This window comes from Phoenix dactylifera, chromosome 12, assembly GCF_051530095.1.
Source record: "Phoenix dactylifera cultivar Ajwa chromosome 12, Ajwa_hap1_PhDact_Kaust_v1.1, whole genome shotgun sequence".
NCBI lineage: Eukaryota > Viridiplantae > Streptophyta > Magnoliopsida > Arecales > Arecaceae > Phoenix > Phoenix dactylifera.
Genome location: NC_143201.1, coordinates 17,709,639 through 17,735,332, shown reverse-complemented (window position 1 = coordinate 17,735,332; position 25,694 = coordinate 17,709,639). Strand labels below are relative to the sequence as shown.

At 45.8% G+C, this 25,694-nt stretch overlaps 2 protein-coding genes and 2 non-coding genes across 4 annotated transcripts; 2 read left to right on the top strand and 2 right to left on the bottom strand.

Annotated features, from left to right (window-relative positions):
* Nucleotides 1-212: 212 nt before the first annotated feature.
* Nucleotides 213-285, top strand: TRNAK-UUU (transfer RNA lysine (anticodon UUU)). Its single transcript has one exon. It is a non-coding gene; the product is annotated as a tRNA-Lys (tRNA).
* A 1,108-nt stretch (nt 286-1,393) lies between these two features.
* LOC103698775 (protein RETARDED ROOT GROWTH, mitochondrial-like) lies at nt 1,394-23,068 on the bottom strand. Its single transcript, XM_039129965.3, has 7 exons — nt 22,440-23,068; nt 22,219-22,330; nt 21,414-21,576; nt 17,078-17,226; nt 16,846-16,997; nt 1,914-2,028; nt 1,394-1,817 (listed from the first exon to the last, which is right to left on the bottom strand). The coding sequence occupies exons 1-7, from the start codon at nt 22,937-22,939 to the stop codon at nt 1,689-1,691; spliced, it is 1,320 nt and encodes a 439-aa protein (XP_038985893.1). The 5' UTR covers nt 22,940-23,068; the 3' UTR covers nt 1,394-1,688.
* Nucleotides 23,069-23,363: 295 nt separating this feature from the next.
* Nucleotides 23,364-24,768, top strand: LOC103709439 (syntaxin KNOLLE-like protein). The gene is given in 3 exon segments (XM_089926783.1): nt 23,364-23,397; nt 24,616-24,654; nt 24,657-24,768. Coding segments are annotated over 3 exon segments (147 nt in total). The 3' UTR covers nt 24,731-24,768.
* LOC113462879 (U4 spliceosomal RNA) lies at nt 24,616-24,768 on the bottom strand. Its single transcript, XR_003386145.1, has one exon. It is a non-coding gene; the product is annotated as a U4 spliceosomal RNA (small nuclear RNA).
* Nucleotides 24,769-25,694: the final 926 nt, after the last annotated feature.

Genomic DNA, 25,694 nt, shown 5'->3' with positions numbered 1-25,694 from the left:
AAAGCAGTTGTCTTGGTCACATGCGTTTTGTGCTTGTTTTGTGGTTTGCTAGGTATGGTGCATACTTGATAAGGGGAGAGGCGGGGAATATTTCATCTCATCCCGTCCTAAAACATTGCCGCGTTTACTTTGAAAGGAGATAGGTTTTAGTTCCCAAAAGAGGGATAGGTTCATTCATCAAATTGATTGTATGTCCACAATGAAATCGCCTAGCCGTCTTAGCTCAGCCGGTAGAGCGCATGGCTTTTAACCATGTGGTCGTGGGTTCGATTCCCACAGACGGCGCCTATAATTACATTTCTATATTTTATCATACTTTTTGATATTTAAATTTCATTTCTTAAATTTGATGGTGATATGAACACTGTGCTGCACGTTGACATTTTTTTATTTTTTAATAAAGATTAATGGGCATTTTGTATCTACGAACATTTTATGATGAAATGAACTTTATTTATATAAATAATCATAAAAAAATTAATTTAATTTTTCTTTTAAATTTTAATACTGATATAAAGATGGTGTTTAAGATATATCTTGAAATTTTTAATTTATCAATAAATATCGATGGCCACAAAATTATATTCCGTAGAAATTTTATGATGGCATGAAATAGAATGCACCATTCAACACTGAACATAGGATATTGGGTTGCAAAGCAAAAAAGATAATAACCATCGGAAAAAACTTCAATTCATAATTTGTATAGAAATTATATAAAATAATGCATTTACTCAAATCAAAATTTTTAATTTTTAAATAAATATCGATGGCCACAAAATTGTATTTGATAGAGAGTTTAATGATGACATGAAAAAGAATGCACCATTCAATATTCAACCTAGGATATTCGGTTGCGAAGCAAAAAGATAATAACCACTGGGACAAGCTTCATTTCATGATTTGTATATAAATTATATAAAATAATATATTTACTCAAGTCGAAATTATGTACTATCTTTTTGATTCACGGAAAGAGAGATGTATACGAGCTTCAAAATCATGTTAAATTAAAGCATACATGACCAAATTGGTGTGCTGGAGATGGACCTCCTACGGTTGTGATTGAAGAGGTCTCCTTAAAACAAGCGTACAACGGATGAAGTTTCAAGGTAAAGCAACAGCTTATCATGATTAGCAGTACGACGGTCCCATTACCTTTGAATAATTGTACCATGGAGATCATGACATCAACGATTTTGCAAATATAAAGGTCCCATCTTGGCTGCTTTAGTTTTACCATGCCACTCCCAATTAGATGCAAGCATGAAATAAGCATAGCAGCATTTCTTTTTATGATTAAGGTTTTTGGATAATCACAGCCTCATTTTTTTATTGCTATTAAATTTAAAATTCTCAAATCTTCTACTATATGAATGTGTTTAAACCACAGTGGCACAGCTAGTAAACAATGTGTATTAATAGTGCCAAAATGAGTTACAAAGAGACGGCATTACTGTACAAAGTAGCAGAACGAGTGCAGCACCAATAGCACGGAGAATGCACATTTAGATCATGACACAACCAAAATAATATGGGGTATCTCACTACTTTACAAGAGCAAGAAAGAAACAAGATAAATCCTCTTCCCAATAAACACAAAGTCAGGAGACATTAAACCAAAGTACAAAAAAAAATCTAAATTTCAACCATCATTTGACTGTTGTGGTTTTCAGAGGGCTTCTATGTCATAATGATTCACGAACAATATTGTAGACAGAAATGAGGATCTCCACGCTAATCAATATAATGATTAGCCATTCTAAAAAATCAGATTTCCTGTTTTGAAGAATTTCCTGGAGGAAGCGAATATTATGCTGCAAAATAGAAAACTCAAATATCAGAAAAACTAGATAAACACGACCAGTGTTTTTACCTTTTGAACCAAATAATCTGCTGAAGGAAATTTTTACCTCAACAAACTTTAATTTGAAATCCAGGTTTCCAAATCTTTGTGTAAGCTCGTACTCATCCCGAAGATATTCCCATATTTGGGCATAGTTTGCATTCTTCCAAGCAATATCGGATCTAGTGCAGGAAAACAAAGTTGTAAAGCATGAAACTGCTATAATTCTAGCCATGGTCATGTAGTTCTGGCATGGTTTTCAATAGATAAATGCGACAGATGCTTATAAGACAAAGTGCCATCAAACAATTTAAATAGAGAACAAATACAATAAGATGATGACAGGGATTTCAAAAAAACTGACTCCTTTAAACATTTATAGAGATATCTAGATATAGATGACTTTCAATCAGTCTACCAAGATAAGAAGTCCATTAAGCTTTTTTTTTTTAAGAAAAACAAAAAAATCAAATGGATCAAATATATACACTCAGTCGAAATGTATTCCTGGGATTGTACCGGCATTAGTCCTCCTCGTGATATATACAAAGAGAATAAGATAGTTTTTGAGTGAAGAGAATAAGATGGTTTACCTTTTCAGTGTTCATAACTTTTGATCCAACTATAAAACCTGAAGAAGTACATCTACAGAGGTACGTAATTTACTCAACTATTAGCATAATCTTTGATCTAGGATCATGTCATATCCAACATGGAATCACTGGGATGGTTGATGAGAACTGTTGGATTATGGCTATGTTTCTTTTCTTCCTTCCAATTTTCAATGTAGTTTAAATTCAATGTTGATGGACAAATATATTGAATTTAATGCACTATTTCTTTGTATGAGACAATTACGTTCTCTCTAAAGTTAAAAATTGCAATTTTAGCATTTAGAGAAGTTAAAGAGTTAAAGTATATTTGTTGAGATGCATGTACAAAAAACTTGAGGATAGAGTGATGAACAAGTGCATTAGAAGAGAGGGGGGGGGGGGGGGGGGGGGGGGGGGGGGGGGACTGTGAAAAACTAAATGAATTGAATGAGCATATGCAGCTTATATTCGAGGAGATCCAGCTAATAATGACAGGTGTTTCAATCCATATTGAACGGGCTAGAGAAAGGGAGAAAAGGCAGTGAGCTAACATGAATAGAAGCAGTGAGAAGGATTCCCAAAAAGCTTGCAATAATACTGTAATACCTCCAGTGGCCTTTCAAAGGGATGACATGTAATAAGGATATATAAAAGCAAGGATATATAATCTAAACAAGGCTTATGGACATAGTATGGTCACAGGCACATCTGAAAAGCACATGAACATGCATAAATATAAAAGAATGGTAAGTTGGGTGCTTATTGTTGCTGGAAATTGGACCCGGGGGCGGCCGCGAAGCGAGAGGGGAGGAGCTCCGCTGCCGGGATAGTGGGTGGCGGTGCGTCGGCTGGTGGCGTCCTCTTGGAGAATCCTGCAAGAAAGCCGGTGGCCGGGTTTTCCGGCGCCGGCCCTCCGAAGCTTAAGTCAGAGAGGGCTAATATGTGGGGGGAGTAAAGGAGGAGAATGTTTGTTTCTGTATCCGTTTGTGTGTCTGTCTCCCCTCCCTTTTCCCCCAGATTCTCTTTTATAGAAAGATATTATGTTACCTGGGAGGTGACAGGGCAATTTGTCTTTTTCGTGATAATTGGGCACGATTATGCTCATTAATGGCGTTGTGGAGAATAAGGCCGGATCAGACCGGAGTCAGGGAGCTGTCATGGTTGATCGGACCCGTTGGGGTGGTTGAACCGCCGGCCGTGGTGGGCCTGGGGTTCGTAGATGGCAAGTGCATTGATTGCTGAGTGAACCGGTGATCAGGGAGAGCCATACGCTTTGATGGTCCAGTGATTCAGAGATCATCTTGAGCCGTGTTCATTTAATGGTTGAGTGCATCGGAGGCCCGCTGGGGTCATACGCATTAATGGTCAGGCGTGCCGAAGGCCTGCGGAGATCACGTGCTTTAATGGCTTAAGGATGGTAACAGAGTACGGTGGAGTTGTGTATTTGGTTGTCAGGTCCTCTAGAGGATTAGGCGGAGGTTGGATATTTGGCTAAGGCACGGGCTCGGCACGGGTGCCGAGCTGAGCCGGTTGCTCGGCGGGGTGTCTCGTTGTAGGGTCGGGCGTTTTTCTGGTTGACCGCTGGTCGGTGCTCCTTGGTCGAGCGCCTCTCTGGTCGGCGCTCCTTGGTCGAGCACCTCTCTGGTCGGCGCTCCCTGGCCGAACGCCTTCGGATTGGCACGACTTGGGTTTTCCCCCCAACACTACCCCCCGACTTCCGAGTTCCAGCTGGCCACCAGCTTGAGCGCGGGAAGTAGTTTTAGTCGGGCCATTATGAGTTAAAGGAAATTTTGAATTATCGCGCGCTTCGAGGTGCTTTTAATAGGCGGCGTCTCTTCTTTCCCGAAACGTCTCATTATTAGGGTACCTTCTCCGAAGCGTCCTCGCGTCGTGGGCTCATGATAGGGCCGCACGATCCGACGAGGCGCTTGTGTTCGAGGCGTCAGCCCGAATTGAATGTGGCATTCCGTCTTTCGGGCCAATATGCGTCATGATCTGGACGAGGAGCAACGTTTTTCCTCGCTGATCTGGGCCGTTGGAGGGATTTATATAAATCCTCACCTAGCCTCCTGCTACTTTCTTATTGTCTCCTTTCTCCAGCTTTTCTCAGTCCGAAGTTTCTTATCTCCGGCGTCCTTCACAGGTCCCTCTCTTTTTTTTCTATCCTCCCAGAATCCTTTCCTTTCTTCTTCCTAATGGGTCCCGGTACGAGTGATACTGAGTCCATTATGAGCGAGTTGGAGGTCGAGATGGTCAAGGAATGGTTCTTTCCTCTACGAGGGTTCCGTTTGGAGCCCGCCAGACCGGGGGATCGAGTAACGAATCCCCCGGTAGGCCGGATCGGAGTGTACCTGGAGGCACTCTGGGCCGGCCTACGATTTCCTTTTCATGGGTTCGTGAACGAGCTGCTCACGGAGTACCAGTTGGTCCCGGCGCAACTCGCTCCGAATGCCTGGAGGACAATCGTCGGCTTCCTGTCGCTGTGTTTAGCGTTCGGGATTCCGACCTCTGTGAACGTTTTCCGGCGACTTTTTATGTTGAAATCGAACCCGGGAGACGAAGAGTGGCTCTACGTCGCCCTTCGGGCGGGTCGGCCACTCTTCCAGGGCGCCCCATCGTCCATTCGTGAGTGGAAGAAGAAATTCTTCTTCCTAGGCTCCGAGCGGACATGGGGGTTTGACCCTAGGTGGAGGCCGAGCCGACTTAGGGCCGTCAATAAAGTCCCCAAGCTTTCTTCGCGCGAGCAGGGGATCCTCGACACCATCCGCAGCCTCGGGGACGGTATTCTACTGGGCGGCCTCATAAGTGAGGACGCTCTAATGAATGTTGGCCTGAGCTCGGCGCGTCCTCAGGGTAAGGGTAACTGTAGGAGTCATTTTTTATTATGTTATTATTCTGTGTTCTAATTCTGCTCGTCCTTGCAGATATCGCAAAGATGGTGACTAAGAACGAGGTTTTATACGCCCAGTTCCAAAAGAGGGCGGCCAAGCTCTCGGGGGAGCCGACCGAGCCAAAGAAAAAGGCGAAGGTCTTGGCGACTGCGGCGGTCGAGACGGGCGCTTCTCGCTCCGCACACTCCAAAGCTGGTCGGAGGGAGGGCGCAGGTTCTAGGGGCGCAGGCTTTAGTGGTGCTACGGTGGCGCTCCCGTGCCCGGCCCCGATTTCGCATATTCCTGGTCGGCAGGAAGCCCCGATTGCCGACCAGGGAGGGAGGAATTCGGCGGGTCTGGCGCTCGCGCGCCCCGCCTCGGTTGTGCGGCAGTTAGATCGGCCGCCTGTTCGACCCCAGTTCCCCAGTTCCGAGCCGAGGAACAGTCAAGGAGCTGCGGGGTCGGCTCCGCCCAGGCCAGCCGAGGCCAGCCTTCCGGGCTTGTCGGGCTCACGGGAGCGGGTGCCTTACGCTCCCGTTTGGTCGGTTTTCGAGGGCGACTCGGCCCTCGATAACCCCCAGGTAGCGCGTGAAGTACTTCGGGTCGCGCTGCTCCCGGCCGACCAGGCCAAAGTCCGGTCCATGAACTACGGCGCCTTCATGGACTCTACTCTCTGTTCTGCCGTCCGAGTAAGTTGGCTTCTTTATTTGTGCAGTAGTGCAAGTTTTGTTTTAAGTTTGTTTCTCACATTTCTCACGTCTCTTTTTTCAGCATCTGCACGAGACGGAGACGCTGATGCACATCGTCCAAGATTATCGGGAGCGAGCCCGAAGGCATCAACGGGGGCATGAGGAGGCCGAGGCAAGGTGCCTGGCGTCCGAGGCCGAGCGCCAGGCGCTCCAAGCAAGAGTGGGGGCGGCCGAAGACGAGGTTCGAGCTCTGACCGCCGAGCTCGAAGAGGAGAAGGGGGCGCACACGCTGGCCAGATCTGAAGTGCATGCCGCGGAGGCTCGTCTGGCCGAGGCCGAGTCGGCGCTGGCCACCCGAGAGCAGGAGGTGGGGAATGCTCACCTCAAAACCCAAGAGCTTGAGCGGGAAATAAGGAACCTGGAGCGGAAGGCCGCCTACCACGAGGCTCGGGAGCAGGAGGCTCGGGAGCAGGCCCAGGACGCGGTTAGCCTCTTCCGTGAGTCGAAAGAGTTCCGCGACCTTCTGGAGGAGGAGGGGGTGAATGGGCTGATCCAAGGCTTCAAGGACTTCCGCAACCAACTGCGGCGGCTCCTTCCGGACTTCGACCTGAACCTGCTTCAACCGGGAGCAGGGGTCGAAGAGTCAGAGGCGGAGGCAGAAGCTCCGGTATCTGACGGGGCCGACCAGGAGGGTCCGGCCGAGGCGCCCGAGGCTGCTCCTGAGGTTGCCGAAGCTACCGAGGAAGAGGCCTCGATCGCAGAGGAGCCAGCCATTCCTGAAGCCGCCGAGCCTTAAGTTTTTGTTTTTTTCTTTTTGTAAATCAGGATGGCCTCCATACTTGTTAAGGCCGAGCCCGAGCTTTGTACCTAGCCTACGGGCTTTTTTGAATGAATATACATTTTTTGTAAATTGCAACTGCCTTGCGCTTTGATTTTCGGTAGACCTAGGCTTCTTCACTTGGATCCGCTTTAGGCTCCAAGAAATTGGGCTCTGCGACCCCAACTTCGTCCGCTACATAGTTAGACTTGCGTTTAGGCTCGGCGTATTAATTCGGTCCGAGCTCAGGTAACAGCTTCCGTTGCTCGGACCTTCGACCAGTGGTATCGCCACGCTTATGTCTAGGATACGCTTAGGCTCGGGAGGTCTTTTCGAGCTTAGCTCAGAATTCGGCCGAGCCCTAGGACCAAGGGTCACTAGACTTGGAATTTCTAGTCAAACTTTGAACCCGGACCTCGGGTTGCCAAGGCGGATGATTGGACTTTTTCCGACAACCGGGTTGAACGTCCGGCAGCTCGTGATGGGGATTCATCGAGCCGTCGGTATAAACTAAGCTTACTATTGAACGGTGCATGTAGGACGGGTGAGGCTGAGCGATGGTGAGGTCGAGCGATGATTGGCCCGACCAGGTACCTCGACGCTGGTCGGGGGTTTATTCGGGTAATTAGTTAACCAAGAATGAAAATAAATGAATAAATGTAAAGACATTAATTGAACAGGTACCTGGTACCGTAAGCGTCTTACGCCGAGGCTGTGAACTCCGCCTGGCGATTTTGAGGACGCTCTTCTGCTCGGAGTCCGTTCTTTGGGGACGCTGGCATAGTAGAAGGATCCAGTTGTCGTTAAAGACATTTGTTGCCAATCACGGACTTTTCGTTGATCGCGAACAGGAGATCAAGTCGAGCTCTATGATCGATGGAGAACGAGCCGAGCTCGTTGGCCGGTGGAGAACGAGCCGAGCTCGTTGGCCGGTGGAGGCCGCATCCCGAAGTATCGGGGCATCCCGACCGTGGTCGGGGTAGGAGAACGAGCCGAGCTCGTTGGCCGATGGAGAACGAGCCGAGCTCGTTGGCCGATGGAGAACGAGCCGAGCTCGTTGGTCGGTGGAGGCCGCATCACGAACTCGCGAACATCTTCAGGGAGTCCACGTAGGTACTCCGTCATCCCGAAATATCGGGGCATCCCGACCGTGGTCAGGGTAGGAGAACGAGCCGAGCTCGTTGGCCGGTGGAGAACGAGCCGAGCTCGTTGGCCGGTGGAGAACGAGCCGAGCTCGTTGGTCGGTGGAGACCGCATCACGAACTCACGAACATCTTCAGGGAGTCCACGTAGGTACTCCGTCATCCGGAAATATTGGGGCATCCCGACCGTGGTCAGGGTAGGAGAACGAGCCGAGCTCGTTGGCCGGTGGAGAACGAGCCGAGCTCGTTGGCCGGTGGAGAACGAGCCAAGCTCGTTGGTCGGTGGAGACCGCATCACGAACTCACGAACATCTTCAGGGAGTCCAGTAGGTACTCCGTCATCCCGAAATATCGGGGCATCCCGACCGTGGTCAGGGTAGGAGAACGAGCCGAGCTCGTTGGCCGATGGAGAACGAGCCGAGCTCGTAGGCCGATGGAGAACGAGCCGAGCTCGTTGTTTGGTGGAGATCAAGCCGGGCGAAGTGCGGAGATTTTCAGAACTCCAGCTTCTTGGAATGGGAGTCCCATCTAGAGACTCCAGCTTGTAAGTTCCGGGCCGCCTGATGCGTGTGACTCGGTAAGGTCCTTCCCAATTTGGAGCCAGTTTCCCTTGCTCAGTTGGTCGGGAGGCCTCGGCTCTTCTGAGAACAAGGTCTCCTGCTTTGAAGGATTTAACTTTGACCCTGGTGTTGTAGTACTGTGCTGTCTTTTGCTGGTACCTCGCCATGCGAACTCGGGCGGCCTCCCTTGTTTCCTCGATCAGGTCAAGGTTGTTCCTGAGCTGTGAGGAGTTGGAGCTGGCATCATGGAGTTCTACCCTCGGAGAAGGGAGTCCAATCTCCAACGGGATGACAGCTTCCGTTCCATACGTTAGATTAAAGGGAGTCTCGCCGGTGGGGACACGGAATGTAGTCCGGTAAGCCCACAGGACATTGTATAGGTCTTCGACCCACTGTCCTTTAGATTTGTCGAGCCTGGCTTTGAGCCCCTGCAAAATAGTACAATTTGTTACCTCGGTTTCTCCGTTCGTCTGAGGGTGCGCGACCGAGGTGAAGCGGTGGTCGATGCCGAGCTCGGAGCAAAATTCTCTAAAGCGAAGGTTGTCGAACTGGCGGCCATTGTCTGATATGAGGATGCGGGGGAGCCCAAATATGCAAATTATTGACTTCCAGACAAAATCCCGCATCTTCTGCTCGGTGATCCGGGCGAGTGGCTCGGCTTCCACCCACTTGGTAAAATAGTCGATGGAGACGACCAGGAATTTCCTTTGCCCGGTAGCCAGAGGGAATGGTCCCAGAATGTCAATTCCCCACTGGGCAAAAGGCCAAGGGGAGCTGATAGAAGTTAACGGAACCGAGGGTCGGCGTTGAATATTGGCGTTTCTCTGGCATCGGTCACATCTTCGGACGAAGTCCACAGCATCCTTCTGGAGTGTTGGCCAGTAGTACCCTTGGCGCAAAATCTTATGGGCCAATGCTCGTCCTCCCAGATGATTTCCACAAATTCCTTCATGGACTTCACGCATTGCATAGTCAGCCTCTGTTGGGCGGAGACATCTGAGGAGGGGAGAGGTGAAATATCTCCGATAAAGCTTTTCCTCATGCAGTATGTACCAAGTGGCGGAACGCTTTACTCGGCGAGCCGCACGTTCCTCACTGGGGAGGACTTCGTCTTGCAGATAGTCGATGAGCTCGTCCATCCAGCTTGGCTCGAACTCAATGCAAAAGGCCTGCTCGGGCTCCTCCGTACTGGGCTTTTGGAGATACTTCAGTGCCGCCGTTTTGGGGAGCTTACTCATACGAGAGGACGCCATCTTTGACAGCTGGTCGGCCCTAAGATTCTCTGACCTGGCAACATGTTGGATGTGGAAGGAATTCAAGGTCGAGGCGAGATCCCGTACCTTCCGAAGATATTCCTACATTGTGGGGTCTCTGGCTTCGAAGTCACCCAAGATTTGGTTGACGACGAGCTGAGAATCGCTGAAGGCCTTCAGGTCCTTCACTCCTAGCTCTCTGGCTAACTTGAGCCCGGCGACGAGTGCTTCGTATTCCGCCATGTTGTTGGAAGCAGAAAACTCGAGGCGTAAGGCTTGCTCAGCAACCACCCCCTCCGGGCTGGTGAGGATGAGACCCGCTCCGCTACCCCCCGAGTTTGAAGAGCCATCGACATGCAAAGTCCATGCCGAACTCGGGGTCTGCTCTGTTGATGTAGGCTCAGGTTCGGGCTCGACCTCATCCGGTATGGTGCACTCGGCTATGAAATCGGCGAGTGCTTGCGCTTTGATCGCCGGTCTGGGTCGGTACTCGAGGTCAAATTCTCCGAGCTCGACGGCCCATTTAGTAAGCCGGCCCGCGCGGTCTGATCTTTGCAGGATCTGCTTTACTGGCTGGTCGGTCAGCACGACCATTGTGTGGGCTTGAAAATAAGGTCGGAGCCTCCGAGCTGAGATGACTAAGGCATAAACAGTCTTCTCCAGCTTGGAGTATCGGGTCTCAGCATCCCTCAAGACCCGGCTAATGTAGTATACTGGTTTTTGGAGCTTGCCTTCCTCTCGGACCAGGACCGAGCTTACTGCTACAGGGGAAACAGCTAAATACAGGTAGAGGAGTTCACCCTGTTGAGGCTTTGTGAGCAAGGGAGGGGAAGCAAGAAAGTGCTTGAGCTCTTCAAAAGACTGCCGGCACTCGTCCGACCATAGGAAGTTTTTTGGCTTCTTAGAGTCGCAAAAAATGGAAGGCAGCGCTCGGCCGAGCGGGAGATGAATCTCTCGAGAGCCGCAACTCGGCCCGTAAGCCGTTGTACCTCCTTGACTGTCCTCGGAGGCGTCATCTCCTGGAGCGCTCGGATCTTTTCAGGATTGGCCTCGATTCCCCGCTGTGTGATGATGAAGCCAAGGAATTTGCCCGAGGTGACTCCGAATGCACATTTGGCTGGGTTGAGCTTCATTTGGTACCTTCGGAGTGTGGAGAATGCTTCATCAAGGTCGGTCACGTGATCTTGCGCCGCCTTGCTTTTCACCAGCATGTCATCAACATATACCTCCATGTTTCGGCCTATTTGGTCTTTAAAGATCCGGCTGACCAGCCTCTGATAAGTTGCCCCGGCATTCTTTAAGCCGAATGGCATTATTTTATAGCAGTAGGTACCCCCGTCGGTGATGAAGGCCGTCTTTTCTTCATCTTCTGGCGCCATACGGATCTGGTTGTATCCGGAGAAAGCGTCCATGAATGCCAACAGCTCGTGCCCCGAGGTGGAGTCCACGAGATGGTCGATGTTGGGGAGTGGAAAGCTATCCTTTGGGCAAGCTTTATTCAGGTCGGTGTAGTCCACGCACATACGTCATTTTCCGCTAGCTTTTTTGACGAGGACCACGTTCGCGAGCCACTCCGGGTAGGATATCTCCCGGATAAAGCCAGCCTCAAGGAGTTTGTCAACCTCCTCGGCTGCTGCTCGTTGTCGTTCAGGGGCGGCGCCTCGCTTCTTTTGTCGCACGGGCTTGCAGGTTGGTTTTACTTGGAGCCGGTGGACCATGATCTCTGGATCTATCCCGGCATATCCGCGGGCGACCATGCGAAGACATCCATGTTGTCTCGCAAGAAGTTGACGAGGCGATCCCTTTCGCGCTCATTGAGGCCAGAGTCGACCTGCACGGTTAGCTCGGAAAAGTTTTTGTGCAAAGGAACTTAGATTAGTAGCTCACCAGGCTCTACCCGCTCCTTCTGAGGGCCGACCCGTGTCTCCAGGGTTTTAGCTGAAGGCTGGTCGGTTGCTGGGACCGGCACCTCGGCTGGTCGTTTCGCCTCATGGGTCGCCAGGTAGCATCGTCTTGCTACCACCTGGTCCCCACGAACTTCGCCAACTCCTTGGCTAGTGGGGAATCGCATGAGCAGGTGGCGAGTTGAGACTACTGCTCGGAGGGCGTTGAGACCTGGTCTTCCGAGGATGGCATTATAAGCCGAGGGCAGGCGTATCACAAGAAAGCTCATCCTTACGGTACCTTCGCGGGGGGCGAGCCCGACCGTGACCAGGAGGTCGACCTCGCCCTCTACTGGGACTGAATCCCCAGTAAATCCGACCAACGGAGCATTCATCCTCCGTAGTTGCTCTTCTGTCATCCCCATTTTACAATAGGCATCAAAATACAAAACGTTCGCCGAGCTTCCATTATCGATTAAGATGCGTTTTACATCAAATCTATTTATAATCATGGAGATGACCACAGCATCATCGTGGGGAGTTTCGACTCCTTCCAGATTATCATCTGAGAAAGAGATGGCTTCCGAGGCGCGTAGGCGCTTCGAGGAGGTTCCTTCCCCTGAAGCTTCTCCAACCGAGGCCCCGCCTCGGATGGTGTTGATGGTGCCGGCGATGGGCCTGTTGGCGTTTGAACCTTCAGGCTGTGCGGCTCCCTCGGCTGGCCTCTTTTCTTCACGCCGGCCTCGCACAAATCGATCGAGCACCCCTCGGCGGATGAGCGCTTCGATCTCGTTCCGAAGCTGGTAGCAGTCCTCAGTATCATGACCATGATCCCGATGGAAACGGCAGTACTTCCGGAGATCACGCCGGGCTCCGGAATCTCGTTTCGGGGGTGAGAGCCGGATATAATCCCGACCCTCAATCTCCATGAGGATTTCAGCCCGAGGAGCGGTAAGGGGAGTGTAGTTTTCATACCTCCCTTCGGATGCACGGGCCCATGGTGGAAACCTCGGGCGGAGTGGTGACCTCTGCTGAGGCGGTCCCCGTAGTCGGGGTGGACTCTTCAGGTGGGGCAGATTTTTGGCTCGGCGCGGGGACGGGCTTCTGGGCTGGCCACGCTCCTCGCGGCGTCTTTTTTGTTTCTTGGGAGTCTGCTCGGCCCCGCTCCGCCTAACAGCCACGGCTTCCTCGGCCTTGGCGTACTTCCGCGCCCGAACCAGCATTTCAGTGAGGTCCGCAGGGAAATTCTTCTCGATGGAGAAGAGGAACCTGTAAGACCGGGCTCCAGTCTTTAGTGCCGACATGGCGATTGACTGGTCAAGCTCCCGGACTTCCCATGTTGCGGCAGTAAATCGGTCCAAGTACTCCCTGAGGGACTCTCCCTCCTTTTGTTTGATGTCAAGGAGGGAGTCCGATGTCCGCCGCTGGGGCTGGCTGGCGGCAAAATTACTGGCAAACTGCCTGCCGAGCTGCTCAAAGGAAGAAACAGTACTCGGCTTCAGCCCGGTAAACCAAAGTCGGGCTGGTCCTCGGAGCGTTGCTGGAAAAGCTTTGCACGGCATGGCCTCCGAGGCTCCTTGTAGGGCCATTAAGACTCGATAACTTTCCAGATGGTCAAGGGGGTCGGCCCTGCCGTTGTAAGGCTCCACCTGCGGCATCTTGAACCGCGGCGGGACTGGCTCGTCTTCAATCTGCTGGGAGAAGGGGGACTTCGTGGTGAACTCGAAGTCACCATTACGTCCCGATTTCCTTCCGTGGAGTGCCTGAATCTGGCGCTCCAGCTTCTCGACCTTTTTGTCGAGTTCATCATTCTGGGGGATCGCTGCAGCGGTTCGCTCCGGTGCAAGTTGCCCTGGAACTGACTCAGCCTCCGAGGGCTGTGGCCAGCCACCAGGGCCTCTTACTGGATGTTCTCTCCAGAGGGAGGCCTGGACTTGAGAGTCCTGACCTCGAAGGGGAAGTCCGCTTGTAGGAGGTACCGGTTGAACTGGGGCCGGAGGGAGCGGTGCCGTCGGGATGCCCCTGGGTTGCAAGCCTTGGACAGCGGTGGCCAAGGCCTGCACCTGTTGCACCAAGGCATCGAACTGTTCCGGCCGAACTTGAGAGGTTGACTCGGCCGGAGGCGGCGAGTTCTGGACAGAGTGTCCAGGACTGCGTGGAGGACGTCGAGAGGCATTGGAAGCCTCCTTACTTCTCAGTTTCATGGCTGCAACTCGGGCCCTTCCTCTAGCGCCAACTGTTGCTGGAAATTGGACCCGGGGGCGGCCGCGAACCGAGAGGGGAGGAGCTCCGCTGTCGGGACAGTGGGTGGCGGTGCGTCGGCTGGTGGCGTCCTCCTGAAGAATCCTGCAAGAAAGCCGGTGGCCGGGTTTTCCGGCGCTGGCCCTCCGAAGCTTAAGTCAGAGGGGGCTAATATGTGGGGGGAGTAAAGGAGGAGAATGTTTGTTTCTGTATCCGTTTGTGTGTCTGTCTCCCCTCCCTTTTCCCCCAGGTTCTCTTTTATAGAAAGATATTATGTTACCTGGGAGGTGACAGGGCAATTTGTCTTTTTCGTGATAATTGGGCACGATCATGCTCATTAATGGCGTTGTGGAGAATAAGGCCGGATCAGACCGGAGTCAGGGAGCTGTCATGGTTGATCGGACCCATTGGGGTAGTTGAACCGCCGGCCGTGGTAGGCCTGGGGTTCGTAGATGGCAAGTGCATTGATTGCTGAGTGAACCGGTGATCAGGGAGAGCCATACGCTTTGATGGTCCAGTGATTCGGAGATCATCTTGAGCCGTGTTTATTTAATGGTTGAGTGCATCGAAGGCCCGCTGGGGTCATACGCATTAATGGTCAGGCGTGCCGAAGGCCTGCGGAGATCACGTGCTTTAATGGCTTAAGGATGGTAACAGAGTACGGTGGAGTTGTGTATTTGGTTGTCAGGTCCTCTAAAGGATTAGGCGGAGGTTGGATATTTGGCTAAGGCACGGGCTCGGCACGGGTGCCGAGCCGAGCCGGTTGCTCGGCGGGGTGTCTCGTTGTAGGGTCGGGCGTTTTTCTGGTTGACCGCTGGTCGGTGCTCCTTGGTCGAGCGCCTTTCTGGTCGGCGCTCTTTGGTCGAGCGCCTCTCTGGTCGGCGCTCCCTGGCCGAGCGCCTTCGGACTGGCACGACTTGGGTTTTCCCCCCAACACTTATCATCCATTTATATGTTACAAATTGTTTCTTTACTTTTATTAGCTTCTTTTCCTTTATATTGGTTCAAAGATTTGATCCTTCATTTAGAGAGAGGGACTTCAAGATTACAAAAGTAAGACGATCAGCAGCAAAAGGAGGAATCAGCTGAGCAGATGGTAATCCAGGTTACAGGCATTCATTCATCAAATTTGCTTTATTACCGGTCAGATAGTCAACAGTAATAGAGCACCGAGCACGTCACATACAAGTATGGTGGTTCAGGTGCTGCAGGTCATTTAAACTATAAATTATAAATATTAAAAATCAGTCTGCAGAGACTGTAGAATATAAATGTCTTCAAATTGAAGCAAGCAGGTCATATACTCAACAGTTAACATGCAGGAAAACATACATAAATCCTCTCTTTCTTGCCCCCACCCCCCAGCCAGCACACACCATCCGCCTCTTTTCCTGCTCTCCTTTTCTCGTCTATAATAGGTTTAAAACCTTAAGCCTCCAGTTAACAAGGCAAATCCACAGCATTCAGAAAAAGACATGGGAACAGCAGTAGCTGGAGACACCACTAAAACAAATCTTATAACAGAATTCCAACTTCAGTTAAAACAATCATAGAATACTCTAGAATACTTGTAAATTTGTAAACTGAAAATGTAAGATCGAAAGCATCATCATTACTCTAATGAAAAATTGATAGATAACTGCCAACATTTTTCTCATTTATAATCATATAATAGCAGAAGGTTATAATACATTCTATTTTAGGTGATAACACCAATCGCTAAGGTTAGACCTTGGTGCTTTGAAATAGATATAAAGCTCCAAGTTTTATAAGAGGTCCCATTATATCTGGTAAATATCATAATGCATATATCTGTCTCAGTATGAGCAAAAGAATTCCAATGTCATCTTTAGGGAGTTAGAAAAGAACATGTAAAGACTGTTGTCATGATGAAAAGAACAGGTAAAGAATGTTGTCATGATGCTTCACCATATTTAGCCCAAGGATGAAAATACCGCATGCCACACCATGCCAATCACAGTGAGCTCAGCACATGTCATACCATGCTAGATATGCCCAAGCATGTCCTAGGACTTGAGGAAAATATTTAAAGTCCATGGTGGCACAAACAGATATAGGTTGGCACAGGGAGATATGAATGGTATGTGGGTAATTATATGCTGCGCATATCTTGCTGCTGTGGTACATGCCGTACAGCATGATAAGATGCTTTGATCTGTCGTCAAGCCATGGTTAACCATTGGATCAGGGGACAAAAATTAATAGCATGATGGATCGTGTCCGATCATCTTTGAGTATGTTCGAGAAAATTTTGGTTGGACCAAGTTTGTAGTACTAAACTTACTCCTCAGACACCCAATCCAAAAATTTCAAATCTAGCATCGCACAATCGTGTAAGCAACCTGAAAGAATATAACCAGGTCCAGATGAAAATGAAGCAATTTCCAACATGATTCAACCATTAAATGTAAAATTCTGGAGTAGGATTAGACATAAATAATGCATCAGAAACTCGATTTTTTCCTCGGTGGTTCAATATTATTCTATGATTAGGAAATGTCACGCAAAATCCTTTCAAAGTGAGAGATCAAAAGGAGTTAAAAGAAAAAGATCCGTACAAAATTTTCAATACAAAGCCATTGTTATAAATGTATGGGATATAATAAGAACTGAGGTTCACTATATCCATACAGGCCCCCGTACTAGTGCCGCACTGGTATAATGTTGATATGATGGTACGGAGGTCGGCTCGGTGTATCGAGACTCAATACGCCCCTCCTATCTAGTCTTGGTTCGATACTGGTACAGTATGGTACATGCAGTACAAGTGCTACATACTAGTACGGCGAACCATGATGAGAACTAAATATGCAATAGTAATAAGGATAAACATAGGCTGACCACTATCATCTTTGAAATATGCAAGAAACTCTAATGCTTTACCTTTTTCCAAAATCAACATAACTAAATCAGAAATATTGGAAAAATACCTCTCAAAAAGCCCGAGTTTTAGAATAACATCCGCCAAATTAGAGTTTGCCTTCCCGACCAATTGAAAAAGTTTTTTCCTCTTCATGGTAAAGGTACCGGTTTTCTCCATACCACGGTTGATATCTGTAAATTCTGCTACCATTCCATCAACCTAAACAATGAAAATAGCAATTACAATTTTTCTTTTAATGCTTAAATATTTTACAATATCAAGAAAAGTTTGCAACATACTTGTCGGATATAGTAATCCAAAGCAATACTTTGACCAAGAACACTTCCAATGGTGCGAATACCATCTATACTCAAATTCTTAAGCATTATATAGTCAAGTCCACCTTGCATCCATGCATCCAGAGTTGGTTTTTCCACTACTGCATAATCTAGAGTTTCAAGAATTCAAACCATGAAGTTCAGGATAAGTATAGCTCTCATGCCAATTTTTATGAAAAGTCAAAAAAAAAAAGGAAAAAAAGAAAAAGGTTAAGATACCTAGATTATGAAGCTTTATGATGCAAGGTATTAGATACCTTACATCATATCTAGCAGTCACCATCCAACACAATAAAGCATAATGCTTTGCTGAATTTTAGGCCAGCAAGTATTTTACTAATATATGTGACTTTAGCATCCTTCAATTGACAAATGCTGTTATACTTATATTAACTATAAGATGATGGAAATTATCACTTGACCATGAATTAACAACAAGAATTTGTTTTCCAGCAATGAATAGATCTTTCAACAGAATGGAAAATATTCCACTGGGATAAGATTAGAAACAAAGTAAACAAAGCTCATTGCAGAAATATATAGCATCAGAAAGCAATCATTTCTGCACTAAAACCAAGAGGTCTAGAAAACCAAAGAAAGAAAAGGAGAGGTGCGATCAATCCAAATTTATCAGCTATTTAGATTTCTTCCTTAAATACATTTACAATCATATGTTTCCTAGTTGTACAACAAATCAAGCTCAGCACTATCCTCTATATGCTTTGTAAGACTATTGGCTTTGTAGGCCATGAGTGTTTCTTCCCTTTTTAGTTTTCCTTTGAATATCTTATAATTGATTGGAAAATGCTTGGAATATGATGATCACTCATTGGCATGAGCTGTGATCATAATTACTACAAAATAAATGTCCAATCATCATATTCAGGCTTCACCATGCATTAATTTCATTACAAATGTCTCCATCTAAATTTTCATCTCCAATACTATACACCTTTCACGGGTGATTACAGGATGTGTTGTCGATCAATATTTTAACAAAACTTCATTTATGTGCATTCCTACTAAATTGCGTACTAAATATTCAGATATGACCTGACTAGTTTCAGAACCTTGTCCTCCAAAGTCTTTCTAAGTATTTCCAAAAGCATTCCCTGACATATCATCAACATTCATGTAAATCATCACATTCTTGTAAGATAATCAAACAACTAATCTTATGACGATCGACAAGGTAATGAGAAAATTGCAACTATCTCTAGCATCATCATTAGTTCTTGTGCATATAATGATGCACACTTATATGCCAATTCATCCAGAGAACCTCCAAAGCATCATTCACCTCGTAGGTTCTCAAAAATCACTGTCTGTAACCTTATTTCATTGAGGCATGGAAAGTTTATGCCTTTAAGCAAATATTAAAAACAACTGGTGCCCTATACATTGGATTGCATCCTCGTGGGCTGTACATATAGAATTGGTATATTGACATTTATGTAATTAAAATGAATGGGCTTAAAGAATGAAGTGAATAATGAGATAGTGCAATAGAGAAGTATGTACTGCATTCTAAATGCATCAGCAGGTTAACCTATGCAGTTGATCTACCAACTAGCCAAGGAGAGCATAAGATAACTAGATAGCATCAAAGTTATTAGGCTGACCAATAGAAGCACTGAAGCAGCCACAAGGTTGAATCCAAATGATGATTTGAGTTGTCCAAATGATGAGATGAACCAGTGATCAGGGATAAGCATTTGCTGGTGAGAGGTCACTAGTTTTTAGCTAGTATTAAAGCATTTGCTACGATCCACGAATGTGTTCGGAGACTAACATGAATGATTCAAAAGTGGTGGTGAATGTGATCATGTTATATTCATCAGAAAGCAGCTTTGCCTGTATGGAAGCCTTAAGCAATAATGCAAGCATCTGAGTGAAACTACAAATCAACAAAGTTCAGAATGTAGAATGATAAACCAGTGAGACAGACCATCTCAGTAAAGTAAGAAGGGGGCAAAAACTGGACTGGCCATTGTTGGTAGATGACAACATGAGTCTTCAGTTGAGCAATTTGAATGGAAAATGAAGAATTAATTTTCGATGAGGATGATGCAATTGGTAATCAAGTGGATCTTAAAACAAAGAAGGAAGACTTGGGACAGACAATGCATGAGAAGCTGATAAACAGAAAGTAGTTATCTCAAGGTTATGTGGATCTTGAATTAATGGAAAAAAACAGTTACTGAGGTTAATCAAATACTAGTGCATCTAGATTGAAGCAGTTACATATTTTGCCATGATGTAACAGTTTGACCTACCTACTTCCTTCCTGACCTATGAAGTGCTAGTGCAAATCCCTACATGTACAACCAAGTGGCAGATTACCAAGTACTCACAGGATAGCAATGCCGACTTCATGGAAAAGAAGAGAAATGTATAAACAGAGAGAGAATCCAGAGTTACAATCGGAAAGCTTACCAAACAATGCCACCAGGAGAATTCAAGGAAGCATGATGGATAGCGAAACATAGCAGCTGAACAAATAGTGGACCTTAAGAGTTGCAGGCTAAAATCTAAACTTGAGAATCAAGTAACAGACAAAATAGCAAAACAGTGAATTTAGATGTTTAACTGGGGAAGGGACACAAAGTACAAACACTGCATACATAAGATACAGAACAACAAGAAACATGCATAAGATTAGTTTTTTTACCCAAAGCTGCCTCCAAATGAAGAAAACTTAAACTTTGAGAACAGAGATGATGGCAGAAGTTAAACAAACAAACAAAAAAAAAAAAGTATATGGATCTCATAGCATTTGTTGTGGAATTTATCAACATTCTCAAATTTAACGAAGGGTAAAATGGAACAAGGTCACTAAATAATTAGTAATATGAATTGGTAAAGCACCCGTTGGTAGTTTAAGACTTAGTACTACAGGTGAAAATATAGATCTCAAAAACTGGAAAAGTTGTAGCAATCAAAACGAGGCCCACTGCTTTAAAGAGAAGGTCTGTTCAAAGACAGCATCAAGCACTTGATGAGAATGATATAATGAAAAGAGATATGAAAATTACACTTTGTCCATGATGCAAAGCCCAAAGCACAACAGAATGCTAGAAAAATCTTCTGTAAGGTCATCAGAACCTTGAAAAGAGAAACTTAAGGCTTTTTTTTCTCATGATAATTAATGCAAAACCAACTAAGTTTGGCGGCACGGAGATAAACATATAATAGAATGATGCAAATGCTTCAAATGGGAAAAGGAAAATCCAGAAAATTTTGCTAACGTATAAAAATGAGAGAACCTTAATTTGATTACAAATATGTGATGGTCAAATCATGAGAGGAAATGAGGAACGGTATCCTGAAAATGGAACTTGCATCACAATCCAATAATTGAATCTGTCAATTTCCTCTTCACCATGACAGAAATTTGACCACCTTCTCCCTCATCAATATGAATGCTTGTGAAGTTTCAAAACTAAGAAGTTTTAAAAATGGTTTCTATTATTAGAATGTGAGGTTATAACTTTCCTAGAGATTGTGCACAGCAATGATATAGTATTACCCATGGAATGCCGTACCGGCCCGTACCGGCCGGTACGGGCCGGTACGTATCGGTCCGATCCTAGATCGGTACCGGAACCACTAAAACACCGGTATTTCTCGGTTTTTTAGCCAAACCGGCCGGTTCGGAGCCCGTACCGGCCGGTTCGCACCGGTACGATTTTTTTTTTAAGAACCACAGCGTACCGGCCGGTACGGTACCGGTACCGGCCGGTACGTACCGGACCGGACCGGTACCGTACCGGTCCGGCCGGCCACCGGTACGCCGACCGGTACCGGTACGGCGGACCTTGGTATTACCTTTAATTTTCTTTAAAATATAAATAGAAGTTTTATTTTTCTCATTTTTACCATGATTCATTTAAAGGCCATGAGGATCTAATTGCCAGCTCCATTCCTCAACCTACATGAACATTTTCATCTACAATATGATATCATTGCTCTATATTCCTTGATCTCCTGTCATTTACAAAATTTATGCTCTAACTAGAATAGATATGATTTTATGGACCAATAAAAATTGAACATGTCTTGCACTGAATCATGTCCAAATTGATTCGCATCCAAGTGGAGAAGCATATATGCAATGTGTTCAAAATTCTCATCAAGAAAGTACCTATTCATGAGTTCATTTTGATATCCTTTCAAATTTTTTGAGCTTTGGATTCTTCTAGAAAAATGTCTAAGCAGTTGAATATAGAGGATTGATGAGGAAAATTGATCTAGTAAAATGTAAGCAAAGAGGTTTAAGAACTTTTGGAGTGCTTACCATCCTTTCTCATCTCTGGCAGCAAACCTGATGCATGTTTCTCAACAATCTTCAGATACCCATCAGCTTCAAGGTCAGAAACATTAAACAAGACAACTGAGCCATACTGAAAAACTACCATATAGTGGCAATTACTCTCATTTCCAAAACCATCTTCCAGACCCTGAAATCAGGAAAATATTAGGTAACGTCACATGGTCTAAATTTGTATGCAATCAGCAGGCATATCATAGTGCCTCCACAACCTAATATGCATCATATGATTGTATTTCTATTAGGCTCCTAAAAACCATCAGTATGAAGGCATATGACAACATAAAGTAGTGTACACAATAGAGAAAATGGTTGCCTTTTAACAAAATAAAATAGTATTAAGTTTGTGGCAAAGATACCAATCTGACAAAAGCACTGTTGTAAAAAAAAAATTGTAACAATAACTATCATTGCTCTTGGATGTCCTCTGGCAAATACTACAACAATTCGTGAAGCAGGCAAATTGAGGTACACTTTGCAATGATAAAGATTCCCATTATAATCAAACAACAATGAAGTCCAGTTGGCTTAGTGCAAGCATGAAATATGCAGTTGAATAAAAAATCGTCAATGGGATTGTAACAATCAGTGGAGTTCACATGGAAGATTCTAACAAGCAAGTACATATGGAGCCAAACAAAGCAATATCCAATTCAAGCCACAGAAGCTACAGAAGATGAATACACCATATCACAAAACCCTCTTCTTAACTGCAAAAATCCCTATTCTATAACATCAAATCAGAGAAAAAGAGAAGAATCAGAGAACCTACTTGAGGATCGCCCTTAACGTCGTAGTACCGGAGCACGACATAGTTGGCGGCGCGAGAATTTGGGGGGATCACATTGAAAGCATTCTGAGACTGCAAGCTTCTCAAATCAATACTGCAATCACAACAGGGATGAATCAAAAACAAATTTCGTATTGAAAAGGGACAAAAAAAAGAAAAAGAAAGTGAAAAATTAGCACGAGAGAAAGCGAGAAGAAAGGGACCTAGTGCAGAGGAAGTAAGCCTTAACGGGGATGAAGCGGCTCTGCTTCTGCTGCTGGACCTCGAGGAGGTGGTCCTGGTAGCCGCCATCGTCGTCGGAGGAGGAGGAGGACGCCGCCGACGGTGACAAGGAGCGATGCTCCTCCGGCGGCTGGTGGTGGTCCTCGCGCCATTCGAGCTCCTGGCCGGAGGAGGCGGAGGAGAAGGCCCTCGGGGAGGGGTGGGCAGAGGCGAGGAGGAGGAGGAGGGGGCGGTGCTGCGGCGGCCGCCGGAAGAGGATGGCGGAGAGGAAGGAGATGCGGCGGCCGGCGGCGGAGGAGGAGAGAGGAGGGGCGGAGGCTAGGGTTTGAAAGGAGCGGAGGGGGAGGGTTTTGGGGAGAGGGTGGGAAGAGGAGCAGAAATAGGAATTGGAGGAGGAGAGCATGGAATGGAGATGTTTCTCTAATGATAAGGAAGAAGATGAGCGGGAAGAAGATAAGCAGCGGGTTCTCCAGAAAGACATCGTGTAATAATAATATTAATGAAATGAGGTCACATTAGACGCGGAGGAGGAAAGAAGGGGGACGGAGACGAAGGGGAAATGGAAGGAAGAGAGAAGTGGGAGGAAGACTTGCGCCACAAGGTGCGGGAGAGACAGAAGAGCGAATAGAATTTTCGTTTAATGTGTGGAGTGGTTTTTTTTTTTTTTTTTTTTTTTTTTTTTTTTTTTTTTTTTTTTTTTTTTTTTTTTTTTTTCCTTGCTGAAAACGAGTTCCCATACAGTACGTATATGAATATATCCAATAAAATCAAAAAATACTAACTCACAGAGAGCCAGTAGCAACTCTCCCTCCTCCATCCAAAAAGTGTACCCTGAATGATGAGCCGCGAAGGCAGCCACCTAGTCGGCTGCCCCATCAGCTTCTCTGAATACATATTTGGCCTGGATGGCCACCCCAACCCCACACATCAGATGGAGTGGTGTTGAGTCACAAAAAAGAATCACAGTTAATTAGACGCCGAACTGATACGGAGATCCATACCGATATATAGTAGTTTGATACCGAATCGATGCACCTAGCTATAGTGCCCACAATCAAATCGAGTCGGCATCGAACCAGTCAATTTCTTTACGATTCATGCTCGAATTGAAATAGTGAACCGATCCAATTTCATATTGGATCAGCCCGGTACCATATGAATCGAATGATTTGGCTTAATTTGACATACTTTACTTTTGCTCATATAAGCTTGTTGCTAAATATTTTTTAACAAATTCAATCCCTTACGAAATTTTTCTCCGACCATGGTTGTACAGACTAAAAACAATAATATTGTTAAGTGGAAAGTAATTAGAAAGATAATGCTACTTACTTTCTATTATTATCCATTATTTGCTATTACAATAAGTTGTTATATAATATATTTTTTTACTAATAGTTTCTTATTTCCGTTGAGACAAATAATGGTTGCTATAAAAGTTATATTTGCCAATAATTATTTTAGTGGGAGTTAACCATAACATTATAAAATATTATTTAAAACTTTGGCTTCCATGCCCTAGTGAAGGTGCAGTTTAGACATCTAGTATCTGTCGGCTAAGTTTGGCACCAATTTTTATATTAAAATATATATTGAAAAAAAATAGAAGGTAATCTTTTATGTATTTTTTCCATGCTATTTTTTTGATTTAAGAGAACAATTAAAAAAAATCATCCAAGGTTATTCATTTAAGTGGTTGAATTGGTAAAGCTACTAGCTCACCCATGATCTAGATTCAATCATGCTCTTATCTTGATTAAAAAAAATTAAGAAACCTAGCATATTAGTACCTTGCTTAGATATATCCTATTGAGGTTGTTTCCATCTCCTTCTCATATCATGGTTACCCAGCAAATTAGTCTTCTAATCCTGTGACCTCTTAGGTAGAATAAATGCACAACCAAAAATGTGTTTTTTAATAGTTATTAACCTACCTAAAATCTAATCCTAAGTGTAAGACATTGATAAGCCGATTATTTTCCAAAGCATTAATTTAGTATTTACCATTTATGATTGATGCTAGAGCTTTTTGTTCACAAGTAGTCATAAATTTATTTTTTTAGGATTTAAATGTAGAAATTGCGAATCCCCTTTAACATTTCTTAAAAAGAGACATACGATTTTACAACGAGAAAATATTTTACTTTTGTTTTGTAGGGCTTTACCCTGCAGGAAGCCCTTCCAGAAATTCTCGACGGCAACCGGGCTGAACCCGGGCCGAAGAGGGGGTTTGGAAATAGTTTTCAACCAGCAATTGACGCGCCTCGGTTAAAACCTCATTAGCTGCGTCATTGCCCCAAGCGCAAAGATGGTTAGCTCAGCCCAACGCTTCCTTTTTTATACACCAATTGGATCCCCGCCTCCTTTGCTCGATTCCGATGTGGGATTATTTATTATTCCTCATCCCACCGCCTCTCACGTGCCGGTCCAGAGCAGGCCGCGCCAAGAGTCCCTGAAGACCCAGGTTCTTCTACTAGAGCTCGTGTTTGGTTGTGGGTAGGGATGGATTGCTTCTCTTCCTATTTCCCATTGAAGAAACTGGTCTAGCCATCCCATGCAAAGGGTCCGAATGGTTTCAAATTGGTCGTTCAGGTTGGTCAGGCATCACTTGGTTCTAGATATGGACCGATCACATTGGGTTAATCAGTTTAAGTCTGACATAAAACGAGTCTAGCTGAAATTAGGCACTAGTCCACCTATACAAATTGGATCCAACCAGTTTGTAACATGTCGGGTTAAATTAGGTTGAGTTCGCTATTGGATGAGGCTCAATTTGAGTTCAACCAGCTTGCTTTTGTTCTGTGTGTAATTTTATCTATCTATTCATTCCTTTTTCATGGAGACATCGTAGCATACACATGCAAGAAGCCGACACAAGCGGCGGATACATTCATCCAATGTTGCTGTCTTTTTTTCCCCTAGATTTACTTCGTATTCAGTAAAAACTGAAATTTAGGAGCAGAGCACAAGATGATAGCCAAATCCATATCAAGTCTTCGTTAGATTCTATTATTGAATATTGGATACCCCAAGCCGCTCACTGGAGAATTAGTGTTTGACTTCGACATGGAGGGAGTATATCTTATACATGGTATGGATAACAATGCATGCAGAGGCTACAACATAGCATCGTTCTCCATAAGGCCCTGCTTTATTTCTCATTTCTGTTGAACATCATCAGGTTAAACCCCCATGAAATCTGTCCTTGGTGACTTGCCCATGAACTCAAATGGATA